This window comes from Echiichthys vipera (assembly GCF_963691815.1).
Source record: "Echiichthys vipera genome assembly, chromosome: 11".
In the NCBI taxonomy this organism is placed as follows: domain Eukaryota; kingdom Metazoa; phylum Chordata; class Actinopteri; order Perciformes; family Trachinidae; genus Echiichthys; species Echiichthys vipera.
The window spans coordinates 4,410,548-4,425,547 of NC_139836.1; the positions used below are offsets into that span (position 1 = coordinate 4,410,548).

At 40.3% G+C, this 15,000-nt stretch overlaps 3 protein-coding genes across 5 annotated transcripts in view; 2 read left to right on the top strand and 1 right to left on the bottom strand.

Annotated features, from left to right (window-relative positions):
• Positions 1 to 3,205, top strand: part of LOC310953474 (bone morphogenetic protein receptor type-1A-like) — a 59,225-nt gene extending 56,020 nt beyond the window's left edge. For all 3 annotated transcript variants that reach the window (XM_083922519.1, XM_083922521.1, XM_083922520.1), the window contains exon 13: positions 125 to 3,205. In XM_083922519.1, coding sequence (XP_083778645.1) covers positions 125 to 250 — 126 coding nt within the window. In that variant the 3' untranslated portion in view covers positions 251 to 3,205. The remainder of the gene's footprint in view (positions 1 to 124) is intronic.
• A 3,072-nt stretch (positions 3,206 to 6,277) lies between these two features.
• rps27a (ribosomal protein S27a) lies at positions 6,278 to 9,062 on the bottom strand. The gene is made up of 6 exons (XM_083922523.1): positions 9,027 to 9,062; positions 8,851 to 8,915; positions 7,661 to 7,715; positions 6,875 to 6,960; positions 6,634 to 6,765; positions 6,278 to 6,462 (listed from the first exon to the last, which is right to left on the bottom strand). Exons 2-6 carry the CDS (start codon positions 8,896 to 8,898, stop codon positions 6,313 to 6,315), a joined length of 471 nt encoding a protein of 156 aa, XP_083778649.1. The 5' UTR covers positions 8,899 to 8,915; positions 9,027 to 9,062; the 3' UTR covers positions 6,278 to 6,312.
• A 2,280-nt stretch (positions 9,063 to 11,342) lies between these two features.
• LOC310953930 (clathrin heavy chain linker domain-containing protein 1-like) overlaps positions 11,343 to 15,000 on the top strand; it is a gene marked incomplete at both ends in the record, with an annotated part of 7,942 nt that continues 4,284 nt past the window's right edge. The window contains 3 exons of the mRNA XM_083923195.1: positions 11,343 to 11,471; positions 12,835 to 13,022; positions 13,346 to 13,434. Coding sequence (XP_083779321.1) covers positions 11,343 to 11,471; positions 12,835 to 13,022; positions 13,346 to 13,434 — 406 coding nt within the window. The remainder of the gene's footprint in view (positions 11,472 to 12,834; positions 13,023 to 13,345; positions 13,435 to 15,000) is intronic.

Below are 15,000 nucleotides of genomic sequence, written 5' to 3' on the forward strand. Positions count from 1 at the left end.
CCGTGTCGTTGGGAATCTTCGCTCTGAACTCGTGAATGTAACGTTACTCTCTCTCTCTCTCTCTGTGTGCGTGTGTGTGTGTGTGTGTGTGTGTGTGTGTGTGTGTGTCTGTGTGTGTCCACAGTGCCTCCGGGCCATGCTGAAGCTGATGTCAGAGTGCTGGGCTCATAACCCCGCCTCCCGCCTCACCATCCTCAGAGTGAAGAAGACGCTCGCCAAGATGGTGGAGTCCCAGGACATCAAGATCTGACCGCCCTCCTCCTCCTCCTCCTCCTACTCCTCCTCCTCTTCCTCTTCCTCCCACCTGATCGGACCGGATCAGGATCATCCCTCTTCATCAGTTGGAGGAAGAGGAGGAGAAGTTTGAAAGTATTAATGAGAATTAATGGACCCGTTTCAGGGCTGAACTGTGCGTCTCCTCCGCCTCCTCCTCCTTCATCTTCAGTCTGTCTGGAAACAAACATGGAGTCCATCCTCCTCCTCCTCCTCCTCCTCCTCCTCCTCCTCCTCCTCCTCCTCTTCATCCCAGCTGACCGGATCAGGATCATTCCTCTTCATCAGGTGGAGGAAGAGGAGGAGAGGTTGGGAGCTATTAATGAGAGTAATAATAATATTAATGGACCCGTTTCAGGGCAGAACTGTGCGTCTCCTCCTCCTCCTCCTCCTCCTCCTCCTTCATCTTCAGTCTGTCTGGAAACAAACATGGAGTCCTTCCTCCTCTTCCTCCTCCTCCTCTTCCTCCAGGTTTGACGCTTTCTGTGAAAGCCAAACAAGACGATAATGTTGACGGAGAGGAGGCGGGCCCCGTTGTGAACGAACACAGATTTTATTTTTTGTTGTTTTTTAAAGGATCAACTTCCTCCACTTCCTTCAAAACGCTCAGAAAAAAACACACGCACGCCAATTTTGTTGTTGTTCTCTTCAGGACCGAGTTCTCCTGCCATACGGAAATATATCTCCACTCTAAGAAAGTCGAGTTAACTATAATAAAACAAAGGTACTATTATAATATGTGAATTTTAATGTGTACATAAGTGTTATCGTTAGATGCCGTGCCTATAAACCAGGACACTATGCTGCAGTGGCGCCGACGCCAGGAGACGACGACGGAGTTGCCACGGAGACGTCTGCCGTCCTGTCTGTCCACTTCCTGTCCGTGTGTGTACACTTCCTGTCTGTCTGTACACTTTCTGCCCGTGTGTCTGTCCACTTCCTGTCTGTGTGTCTGTACACTTCCTGTCTGTGTGTCTGTCCACTTCCTGTCTGTGTGTCTTGTCTGTCAGGAGACTGAGCGGTTATCCGGCTGTACAGTCGTGACGTAACACCCTTTCAAAATAAGATTTCCGTTCCAAGCCTTGCCGCAGCGCCGTGTTCCCCGTTGTTTGAACAGATCTGAGTTTAAAAAAAACAACGTAATTGTCATTTTACCTCTTTTTATCCGTTTGGACCCGGAAATCTTATTTTGAAAGGGTGTTACCTCAGACCGAACAGCCGGGGACAGAAAAGAAATATGATTGGTCGAGTTAAACCTCAGTGGGCGGAGCCAAAACGTCCGACGCACGTTCGGCCCTAATCCGATATTTTCCATGAAACGTTGGTAGAAGTCAAACTTCAACGAAACCAAGCCCGCCCACAGCCACTTCCTGTTTGATCCAATGAGGAAGCTCCGTCAGCGTCAGTTCTCTGAGTGTCCACTAGGGGCAGGTTTCATAACAGAGCAGTTTCTCATTGAGCCCCATGTTAAACATACGACGGCGTGTTAAGTATAAAAAAAAGTTACGGAAACAGAGTAGGGGGGTTATATTTTGAGAAAATAGTCGCCGATTTACGAAATTCAAAAGTAGCAAACCCACGGAAACTCGCAGATTTAAGAGATTAAAAAGTAGCAAATCTACGAGAAAAAAGTCGCAGATTTACGAGATTCAACGTAGCAAATCTACGAGAAAAGTAAAATTTACAAGATTCAAAAGAAGCAAATCTACAAGAAAAAAGTCCCAGATTTACGAGATTTACGTTGTGAAAATAGTGTTTGATTAACTCGTTTCAGGACGAACTCAGACGCTGCTGCAGGAAACTGACAAATACGTTGCTGAAGATTAGAGAGAATGAAGGCGGCTACGACGTCCGATGCTCTGCGACGTTTTCCTGTAGATTTGCTACTTTTTAATCTTGTGAATCTGCGACTTTTTCTCAAAGCATTATCCCCCTCCTACAGGTCCGTAAATTATTTATTTTTTTCATACTAGGCCCCGATACGGCGTCCATTTTTTTTGTACAAGGCTAGTTTTTATTTCATTGGAGGTTAAAGTTTATGAATAATTAGGGGCGTGGCCTCTTGAGTGACAGCTAGCCTCTGGCCCTCACTTCTCCTCTGAGGTAAACGTCAGCCAGATGGACGTACGCCCCTCCCCCCAACGTCACATACATGCCCTTTTTTTGGTCAGAGGAAATATGTGGAAGAGGGCATGCGTGGTTTTTTGTGCGTACACATCGTTTCTACAGCCGGCCCCTGAACGTGATTAGCCTAGCTTAGCACAAAGAATGGAAGCGGAGGGAAACTGTTAGCCTAGCTTAGCACAAAGAATGGAAGTGGAGGGAAACTGTTAGCCTAGCTTAGCACAAAGAATGGAAGTGGAGGGAAACTGTTAGCCTAGCTCCATCAAAAGACAAACAACTGAAGTGTTTTTATCCGGTTTATGAAACAAATGTAGACACGGAAACGTAACAATGACACATTTAAGCTGCAGTTTTAGAAGACGGATTATTTCTCTGTTCATGGGAGGCTAGCAGTTTCCCCCCGCTCCCAGTGTTTGTGCTAAGCTAGGCTAACCCTGGACACCATCACATCAAATGTCCATTTAAACTATGTTGTCTCCTCAGCAGGACTGTGTGCGTGCGTGCGTGTGCGTGCAAGAAAGTGTGTGTGTGTGTGTGAGAAAGTGTGTGTGCGCGTGCGTGTAAGTGAAAAAGTGTGTGTGAGAGAGTGTGCGCGCGTCCCCGTTGGTATTTAAGGGCAGTACCTTGAGTGTGTCTCTGTAATATAAGAATCCCCTCTAACATGTAACCCTTCCCTGTTGTTGTTGTTGTTGTTGTTGTTGTTGTTGTGCAGCATCTGGTTCGGTGCCTTTTATGAGTTTACCAAGGAAATGAAACTCTGTATTCAGTCCAATGTAACAATTTTTAAGTAAATCACCTTATTTTAGTACACAAACAACGCTGCTTTGTTTCTGTTTTCACTCGTTTCTGCCACGAAAAGGAGAAATTAAGTCAAAAGTTCACATTAAGACATTAAAAAAATTACAATACGTAAAATACATATGATCTGTAAAAATTTAAAGCTAATTTGTACAGAAATTGAAACATTACCACTTGCTAAATGTAATTTCCTTTAATATGATGCTGTATTAATGCCACTGTAGTTAAAATAAATAAAATTTACAGTCAGATATTGAGATGAAAGTCACATTAAAGGGAAATAAACCGGATATTCCCGCTAAGACATCTTTAATTTAAAGTATATTGAATATTCTAGGATTAAAGTGGTTAATGTGAGATTAAACTGAACCTCTGAGATGTTAACACAAAGAAACACATTTCTGAACGTTTTTTAAAGTCCTAAACTTTAGTTTGATTCACTTTACCTCATTTAAATCAGTACGTTTAATCAGAAAAGAAACTCAGAATTTAAGAAATTAAATGAAAAGTTTGCAATAAGACATTTAAAAAAAGATAAAATACGTAGAAAAGATAAAATCTTAACATTGAAAGCAAATCTGTAAAGAAATTGAAACATTACCACTTGCAAACTGTCATTTAATGCCACTGGAGTTAAAATAAATAGATTACAGGCAGGAGGTGGGGAATCAGAGAAAAACTGTTTAAAGAATATTGAATATTTTAAAGGTTAAAGTGGTTAATGTGAGATTAAACTGATTCTCTGAGATGTAAACACACAAAGAAAAACACATTTCTAACCTTTATTTAAGTCCTAAACTTAAGTTTGATTCACTTTACCTCATTTTAAATCAGTACGTTCTCTTTAGAAATCCAGTTTTCAGTTTTAAATCACATTATTTTAGTACAAACACTCTCTGCTGCTTTCACCTGGGCTTTGTTTTCTGTTCTCACTCGTTTCTGACACGAAAACACATTTAATCCAAAGTTCACAATAAGACAAACTAGAGAAACTACTCAGGACATAAAAAATACGTAGAAAAGATACGATCTTTAAAAATTGAAACATTACCACTTGCAAACTGTAATTTCATTAAATATGGTGAGTTAAGGCCACTGTGGTTAAAATAAATACATTGCAGTTTCAGGGGGGTGAACAGAAAAGACTCAGAATTTAAGGAATTAAATTGACAAAGTCAGATATTGAGATTAAAGTCAAACATTTGAGGGGGAAACTGGAAATTCCCCCGCTAATAAATCTAGAATTTAAAGAATACTGAATATGCTGAGATTAAACTGATTCTCTGAGATATAAATGTGCAGGAAAAACATTTCTGAACGTTTTTAAAATGTAACTTCATTAAATATGGTGTGTTATGGCCACTGTAGATAAAATAACAGGCGGAGGTGGGGAATCAGAGAAAGACTGTCAGGAATTAAATTTACAAAGTCAGATTTTGAGGGAAAAACTGGAAATTCTCTGCTAATAAATCTAGAATTTAAAGAATATTGAATTTCTCATCTTCATCCACTTATCCGGGGTCGGGTCACGGGGGCAGCAGAGAATATTGAATATTCTGAGATTAAACTGATTCTCTGAGATGTAAACGCATTAAGAAAAACACATTTCTGAACGTTTTTAAAGTCCTAAACTTTAGTTTGATTCACTTTAACTCATTTAAATCAGTGCGTTTTCTTTATAACTCCAGTTTCTTGTGATTTCAGACTAAAAATCACTTTGTCCAGATTCTTAAATCATAGTAAAGTGTTAATTTGAGATCCAACAGCGACACATCTGGAGCCTTTCACAGTGAAACGTCCCCGGTTTATTACTGATATTAAGATTATTTTGTTTTAAAAGTTAAATGTTTATCTAATTTTTTGTATTAAGAGAAATTGAAACATCACCACTTGCAAACTGTAATTTAATGGCGTTTTAATGCCACTGTAGTTAAAATAAATAACAGGTGGAGTCGGGGAATCAGAGAAAAACTGGTTCAGAAATTAAATTTACAAAGTCAGATTTTGAGGGAAAAACTGGAAATTACCCGCTAACAAATCTAGAATTTAAAGTATATTGAATATTCTGAGATTAAACTGATTCTTTGAAATGTAAACTGAACCTTTAAGTCCTAAACTTTAGTTTTATGCACTTTACCTCATTAAATCAGTACGTTTTCAGTTTTAAAATCACCTTATTTTAGTACAAACACACTCTGCTGCTTCCACCTGTGCTTTGTTTCTGCCACGAAAAGAGAAATTAAGTCAAAAGGTCGCAATAAGACTCAAGAAATTACTCAGGACAAAATAAAAATTAAACTTAGAAAAGAGGTCGAAATTGAAACATTACCACTTGCAAAATGTCATTTCATTAAATATGGTGAGTTAAGGCCACTGTGGTTAAAATAAATGAATTACAGTCGGAGGGTGAACAGAAAAGACTCAGAATTTAAATTGACAAAGTCAGGTAGTGAGATTAAAGTCACATTTAAGGGAAAAACTGTTTATTCCCCGCTAATAAATCCTAAATATTCTAGGATTAAAGTGGTTAACGTGAGATTCTCTGAGATGTAAACGCATTAAGAAAAACACATTTCTGAACGTTTTTAAAGTCCTAAACTTAAGTTTGATTCACTTTAACTCATTTAAATCAGTACGTTTTCTTTATAAATCCAGTTTCTTGTGATTTCAGACTAAAAATCACTTTGTCCTGATTCTTAAATCACATTGTAAAGTTAATTTGAGCTCAAACAGCGACACATCTGGAGCCTTTCACCATGAAACGTCCAAAGTTCAATACTGATATTAAGATTATTTGGTATCAAAAGTTGTTAAATGTTTATTAAATACATTAAATGAGGCAAATTCTTGTATTTAGAGAATCCTACAGAAAGTCTACATTAAGTTTTTTCCACTTGACTCAAAGAAGAGCTGCTCTGGAGGTTAAATAGACTTGGATCGACCCCTGTGCGTCAACGTTCATTAAGTTTTTAACCAATTTAACTTATTTTACAGAGAGAGAAAAACCCCTCAGACCCGTTTTCCCCGTGACTCGATCCGTTATTTCATAAATCTTGAAGAATTCAAACACAGATTCTTTGCGTTGTGTCAAAACGTTTGCGTCTTTATTTAAAGCGTCTACTTGTCCTCGGGCTTGTTGAAGCAGTAGGTCAGGCAGCACTTGCCGCAGTAGTGGCGGTCGAAGTGGCTCGCCATGAAGACGCCGGCGCCGCACTCGTCAGCGGGACACTCGCGCCTCAGCCGGTGGATTTTCCCGTTCTCATCGACCTGCGGAGGGAAAAGGTCGTTTAACACAGATTCACTTTGTTATTTATCAACAAAAGAATCGCCGTCTTTCTGCAAATCGACTCGTTTCAGACACGCGTTTTTATTCTGGCGTCGGTTCCTTCACATTTAGAAACCGACGACACAGGATGAACACGGGTCAAGCGTCCGTACCTTGTAGTACTTGAGCACGGCGAGCTTGACCTTCTTCCTCTTGTGCTTGTTCTTCTTGGGGGTGGTGTAGGACTTCTTCTTCCTCTTCTTGGCGCCACCGCGCAGCCTCAGCACCAAGTGAAGGGTGGACTCCTGCAGAGCAGACGCGTTATTGTTAGCACGTAAAAACTCTGCGCACGATAAATGACGCTTAAACCGTGGAAGCAGAAGTTCCGCGGGGTCGTCCTCGTCCTCCTCTCACCTTCTGGATGTTGTAGTCGGACAGCGTGCGCCCGTCCTCCAGCTGCTTTCCAGCGAAGATCAACCTCTGCTGATCAGGAGGGATTCCTGCAGAGACACCGGGGTTAAAACAGTCTGACAACGACCTCTGATGCTCATCAGCAGATAACACCCTTTCAAAATATAACTTCCGGGTCCAAACCTCGTATTTCTCAAACGCCGCGGTGCCGTGTTCCTCGATGTTTGAACCGATCTGAGTTTTTAAAAGCCTTATTGTCGTTTCACCTCTTATGGATGAAAAAGAGTCTAACTGATGAAAGAGTGGATCGTAACTGTTCACATGTTCGGGCGTTTAATTTCCTTTGATACAACGGAGCGTTTGGACCCGGATATCTTATTTTGAAAGGGTGTTACGTCAGACCACACAGCGTGGTGGCGCACGCACACGCCGCTCTTTCACGCACACTTTGGGCGCGTCGAGACGTCACAACGCAGTCGCTGAAGAGTTTCCACCCAGATTTTATTCATGGAGGAAAAAGACGAGGTTCCAGATTTTGTTGCAATTAATATTTAGTTTAAAAATAACAAAATGGCCCCTATAATCTACCTCATGACAAATGCTTTTACAATTTACTCTAAACTAAATAAAAATGATTTGAACGTTTATCTTTTAAACACCTCGGCTCCTTTTGCGAGGACAAATTCAAGCTTTTCATTACATATTTCTACAAAGACATTAAAATGACTTCACTTCAAGTTTATCATCAATGAATCTGCAAATAACAAATGTTTAGTTAAAGTAACTCACCCTCTTTGTCCTGGATTTTAGCCTTGACATTTTCAATAGTATCTGAAGGTTCAACCTGGAAACATGACAACACAGATATTATTATTATATTATTAAGTGTTCAGCAGATTAAACTGAGTTAATTTCATCATTGTTTTTTGGCTTAAACTTCCCTCCTTTGATAGGTTGTTAAAGATTCAGATATTAAATCATATTTGACCACGATTCAAAGATTAAAAATAATCAAATTGGCAAAAAATGATTGGATCACTTTTGGCATTTTCAAATTTACACCATTTTCCATGTTTTACTGCCTTTATACATTTTGATTTATGTTATTTATAAATTAAGAGATATAGAGATAGATATATAACTAAGGAACATGTGAATAAAAGCAGTCTATATTCAAGGTTTGTAAAACTTTTCCAGAGTCAAATTCAAGCACTTTAACGTCTATTTTCAGGCTTTTCCAGCACCTAAAAGGAAATTACACATTTCTACGGGGTGGGTAACTCCAGTCCTGCATGTTTCAGGTTTCTCTCTGCTCTAACACACCTGAGTCTGATGCTCTGCTTGTTATCAAGCAGCTGATGCTCGTCACAGTTTGATTATTGGTAGACTCAGGTGTGTTAGGGTAGGGAGGAACCTAAAACATGCAGGACAGTGGCTCTACAGGACCAGATCCACCCACCCCTGATATAGACAATGAAAATTACGACTAGATTATAAGTTATTTATTTATCTGTAGCCGTTTGTAGTAAAACAAATGCAGATAGAAGCATTTTCTCCATAATTAAAGCACTTTTCAGGTATTTTCCAGCAGCGCATGAAGCCGGTGTGTTGTATCTTTAAAAGAAAAATGTCGGCCATGACACTTTCCGGTCAAATCTGCCAACACATGCTCGGTAAGAAGACTTCAAACGCGTCTTTAACACCAAATTTATTATTTTACTTTGAAAATGTTACTTTAAGGATGAAGCATTTCCTGCCACACGTGTTTACGGTGCTCTGCGTAACAGCTAGCTTAGCCGGTTAGCATAAATTATAAAGCTAAGTCAATACAAACATCACCTCAGCTGCATTAAAGCACGTTAGCGGTAGTTTGAGTCTTATTTAAAGTTTATTAAATGTGACATTATTCGGTTAATTTGACGGTAACGTCGCTAACACTCGGAGTAACGGCAGCCCCTGAACGCAGCGCGGGTACCCACCTCGAGGGTGATGGTCTTCCCCGTGAGGGTTTTGACGAAAATCTGCATCCTGCCGTTGGACCCACCTGCACGTGCACACACACAACACTTTAAACTTCCCGTTCGTGCCGAAGTTTCTCCGTTAAAATCGTTATTTTCGGGAGAAAAGCGGGTTTTACCGGAGAGCACGAGCTTACCTCAGGTTCTCTCTAATGGCGGATCATGAGAAGAGGGCTTCCAGCGGCGACGCACGGGGTTTTCTGCCCGCGTCCGCACGGGCAGGGGCGCCCGCGCACAGCGCCTGATCGAAAATATCATATTTACGCTTTTAAAAAAATATTTATTGATTTATTTAATACAAAACAATAACGACAAACAAACAGAGTCATTAATATATGTATATAATATTTAAGGGAGAGTTTTAAATATATAAATTAAACATAAAGCGTATGTGAATGGGTTTAGGCCCTAAACCCATTCACATACGCTTTATGTTTAATTTATATATTTAAAACTCTCCCTTAAATATTATATGCATATATTATTTTGACCCTAAACTTTAGGGTCAAAGATGGTTTCTTTTAGGGATCGACCGATATTTTTTTACAGCCGATACCGATTTTTTTTTTTTAATCCGCCCGATACGGACTGCCGATATTTAGAGCTGATGCTACCTTTGCTCCCTCAAATAACATCATAAAAATGTCACAATGATGTTACAAGTCTCTATTTTTTTTAAAAAAGGACATTTATCGAACTCAAAATAGGCGTCTCCAGCATAGATAGATAGATAACTTTATTTATCCCCGAGGGGAAATGAGGTCATCGTAGCAGCGGTACAGAGCAATCAGAAGTGCTAAAAATAAGATATAAGATAAAATACAAAATATGAACAACAATAAAATAAAAGTACAGTATCGCAGATAAACACTATATTACAATATACTATGTGGATTTGAATGTGCAAGAGAGAGAAAGGTGCATTTCAATTATGGGTCACTTTGAGAAGTGAGAGTTTATTCCCTGAGAGTTGCTGTGCAGTGTTGTACATAGACATGTATAAATGTAAACATGCTGGTCCGCTGTGTCTTCGACCATGTCCGGGACGTTATTATTTTTCATAGTTCTCCCCTTCTAACAATAAAGGCGACTGTAAAAATACATTTTCCCAGCACATTATTGGACTGTTTATTCTTTTTTAACTGCACTGAATGTGTGGGAATAATAAACCCTCCTGACACACAGCAGCAGGTGCACAGACAGAGTTACTGACTGACTTAAATTAATAATAATTAAACTAATTAATGGGATTTTATTGTCACAACAAATGTGCTTTGTTTGTATCCTTGTTGATGGTACTGTGTTTACAACTGTTTAACTTTCACGGCGCTGTGTCGGGTTGAACGTCTATAGAAGAAAAACAACAAATGGGCAAATATTCAAATGAAATCACGCTGATTGTTTTTGTTTTTCTGGGGATAAAAAGAAGAGAGCAAAGGTCCATGGCCGCGTACAAACACACACGTTTTGCTGTACTTGTAGAGACAAGACAAGACAAGAGACAATAAAGTTTTTAACAAATCCATACATTTGTAAATCGGTCCAAAATTCAGCAAATAACTTAGAAATCTCCTCTTTCTTCTGTATGTTGATGCACCGCTTCCTCTAAAATAAATAAATAAATAATAAAAAATATATATAACACCTAAACATTAATTAAAGAAACAATCACAATTTGTTAAAAACGCATCTCCCAGGCACAATTTCGTGGTAACCATAGCAACACGGTGGAAAGCAAGAAGATTCAGCAAGTTAGATAGTTAGCAATAAAACAAATAGCTAAACAATAAATATAAAATAATACATTTAGTAAATATAATATATATAACATACATAACCAAGACAAAATACCTTAAAAAAAAAAAATACCAGGCACACTTCCGTGTCACTCTATGGTGTAACCATAGCAACACGGGCGGAAAGCAAGAAGATTCAGAAAGTTAGATAGCTAGCTATAAAATAAATAGCTAAACAATATCTATAAAATAATACATTTAGTAAATATAATATATATATCAAACATAAATAAGACAAAATACGTAAAAAAAAAAAATCTCAGGCACACTTCCGTGTCACTCTATGGTGTAACCATAGCAACACGGGCGAATGGCGAAAAGCAACACGATTTAGTTTGGACACGGAAAGTTAGGGTAAAACAAATAATACATATTAAAAATATAGTTAAACAATATTTATAGAATTATACATTTAGTAAATATAATTAAAAAAAACATATACAGAACACTTAAACATAAATAAGACAAGTTAAAAAACGTATTTCCCAGGCACACTTGCGTGGTAACCATAGCAACATGAGCGAAAGGGCGAACAGCAAGGAGATTCAGAGAGTTAGCGTAAATTAACAGATTAAAGGTCTGAAAACAACAATGTCTGATCCAGAAAACACCTGCAGTTCATCTGCAACAACCGAAGAAAGTCACCAAACACAGAAAATGTCGTTTTCCGGGAGCGACGAGAGTTTTTTTCGGTCTCTGGAGGAGTTTATCCAACAGGAGAGAAGTACGGTGGCCCAGAAGTGTCCAGAACTGCGGTACATCACCTACCGCTCCGTGTTTAATAAGGTATTTACCACTTAAATAAAGTGCTGGGGTGTAACTTAGTACATTTATTAACCTACTGTAGGTGTTTGGCTCTCTTTAAGGGATGATTTTCCTCTTGAACTCTAATGGAAGAAGGCTGAGAACTTTCAGGATATTAAGGAAACGGTTCAAAAAACTATATTTCAGTTTTTTAATCTGTTTTTGCCTCAACATTATGACGTATTGTGTGTAGGTTGAGGAGGAATAAGAGAGATATTTATTTAAATTGAGTCGATAATGCAACAGAGTTTGGAAAAAAGTTACAATTTAATTCAGTGTTATTTACAGGGTCAAATCCTAACAACAGTGATCTCAGGACAGTTTACAGAGTAGGTAAAGACCACACTCTATGACTTCTTTATGATTTACAGAGACCCAACAATTCCCCCGTAGAGTACGGTGGCGTTGAAAACCTTCACTATAACAGACAAGAACGTCAGACAGACCCAGCTCTGTGGAGGACGGACATCTGTCTGCACCAGAGAGAGGAAGAGAAGGAGAGAGAGAGAGAAAAGACGGACAGATGGACAGAGAAAGACAAAGACAGAGACAAAGACAGAGACGGACACACTTCCAGTAACTATATCTATAGTAATGTGAAAATGACTTATTGATACAGCAGAATAGTAGAATAAAGCACAGCTAAGGTTATAGATTATAATAGCAGCAGGAAGCGTCATGCAGGACCACGGCAGCAGGCACCACCACCATCAGCAGAGACCTGCGAGGCGACAAAACCCAAACTCCGGGGAAGAAGTTCACATACTTTCGAACAGCACTGTAATCTTTGGGCACATGGTGGGACGACTGATATATAATATGTATATATATATATATATATACATATTATATATATATATATATATATATATATATATATAAAAGAACAGTAGTCCCTTAATGTGCCCTAAGTATAGCGGCTAAATAGAAAAGACTTAAAGGTTGAATACGTATAATGAGCAGAACTCCGCCATCTAGTGTCTCAAGATCGTCGTCGCAACAACAAAAAATAACTCCAGCAGTCGGGTTGCCAGGTTTGTTGCCAGGTTTGTTGCCGAGTGTGTCAGCGATCAGCCTGCTCCATGTCAAGTGATGACTCATGCAGGGTAATTAAGACTAAAGCTACAGTTAACCATTAGTGTTAGCCGTTCCAGCTAAGTGCAGATGAAAGTGATGTTAGCATCAAGGAGCAGCGTAGCCATGTGGGCGTGTGTTTGAATGGCGTTCCTCTCCTTTCTCTCAGTCCATGGAGTGAATGCTCGGCCTATAGTGACTCTGGTGTTTGCCCGTCTCCGCTCACTCAACTACTTGTGTAAATGTTTTCTCCTCGTCTTGTTCCCGACAGGTGATTGGACGAGCGACGGCCTATAAGAGGCTACTGCTGACCGTAAAGGCGGAGTACGATGATGTCATCGGGGCGCTGCAGAGGAGGGAGGAGGAAGTCGGGAGGGCGCGGCGAGCTGTGGCGGCCTCGACATCACACCCCAAATCACTGATGACCTGTCACAGACGAGCCGCCCACCTGAGGGAGAGGTGCGTGCGTGCGTGCGTGCGTGCGTGCGTGCGTGCGTGCGTGCGTGCGTGCGTGCGTGCGTGCGTGCGTGCGTGTGTGTGTGTGTGTGTGTGTGTGAAGAATTCCTTTATTCATCTCGCAGGGGGAAATAAAACATTTTTTCCCTCTGTTTTTATATTATTCATGTTACGGGGACCTGGAGTTTTTCTTTCCTGTTTAAAATAATCACATTGAACCCTTTTGTGTGAATTCCCGATGTGACGTCGATGTTTTGAAAGTGAAGTTTTATTGGAGGCTTAAATAAAAACTTCCTGACTGCGTTCCTCTGTTTGTCTCCGTCCAGAATCAGCGTCGTTGACACTGAAACAGCAGAACTGGAAGAGGAGATAAAGAGACAGAAATCACGTGAAGCGCAGAGCACATGGATACCTGGTACCACTAATACTCATAAAGTGTCTTATGTGTTGTGTGTGTAGGAAATTCACTTCTGCACACAAGTCAGTCGTGTAAGTGTTGTTTGTTAGAGTGAGTTAGTGACGAGAGAAGCTGTGAACGTACTGTAGGTTCACCTGGAAGAGTCATGGGAGGATGACTGAACACAGGTGAGCTCAGGCGCACGGACCCCGAGACCTGAGTGACTGGCTGAAGTGACTCTTTGTTTGGTTCTGGTTGGAAAGTCAAACAAATGACCACACAGAGACTCAACTACGAAGACAACAACTCGACCATTAAGAGGCTCAAAAGGACTACAGAGAGAATAAAAGACTACATAGAGATGCAAAATGACCCAAAACGACAACAAAGAGGCTCGAAGCGACCACGAAGAGACTCAAAAGAACGACAGAGTGAAGCAAAATGACCCAAAACGACAACAGAGAGGCTCAAAGCGACCACGAAGAGACTCAAAAGAACTACAGAGTGAAGCAAAATGACCCAAAACGACAACAGAGAGGCTCAAAGCGACCACAAAGAGACTCAAAAGAACTACAGAGTGAAGCAAAATGACCCAAAACGACAACAAAGAGGCTCAAAGTGACCACGAAGACACTCAAAAGAACTACAGAGTGAAGCAAAATGACCCAAAACGACAACAAAGAGGCTCAAAGTGACCACGAAGACACTCAAAAGAACTGCATAGAGAAGCAAAATGACCCAAAACGACAACAAAGAGGCTCAAAGCGACCACGAAGACACTCAAAAGAACTACATAGAGAAGCAAAATGACCCAAAACGACAACAAAGAGGCTCAAAGCGACCACGAAGACACTCAAAAGAACTACATAGAGAAGCAAAATGACCCAAAACGACAACAGAGAGGCTCGAAGCGACCACGAAGACGCTCAAAAGAACTACATAGAAAAGCAAAATGACCCAAAACGACAACAGAGAGGCTCAAAGTGACCACGAAGACACTCAAAAGAACTACAGAGTGAAGCAAAATGACCCAAAACGACAACAAAGAGGCTCAAAGCGACCACGAAGAGGCTCATAAGAACGACAGAGTGAAGCAAAATGACCACAAATAGACTCGAAACATCTACAGAGAGAAACAAACGGAAACAAAGAGACTTAAAATTAGTATGAAGACGGACAAAACCCGAGAATACGTCCACATTAGGCTGGTTATGTCCCCTATCACCATTGCTGTCCGGCGTTGCGATTGAACCGCTCTCCATTACCACAACCTCAACACTGACTGGCTGACGCGCCACAGCGTCACTGGTTTAAGCTGAAAAGTTCAATATTTTGAACTAACTTTGGAGGCGTTGGACGCGAGTATTCATCAATGTTCGCGTCTAATGTGTTGCTGGTAACGCGGGTAAAGAGAGGAACGTGACGCCCGCGCTCAAATCGCGTCTGTAGATTGACTTTGTAATTAATCGCGCTGCTTTTATCGCATTAGGAGTTCACCACTTTTTACTGGTGTATATAGGAATGGGACTGAGCACAGAGTATCACTTTATGCCGATGACCTCTTGCTCTATGTCTCAAACCCCG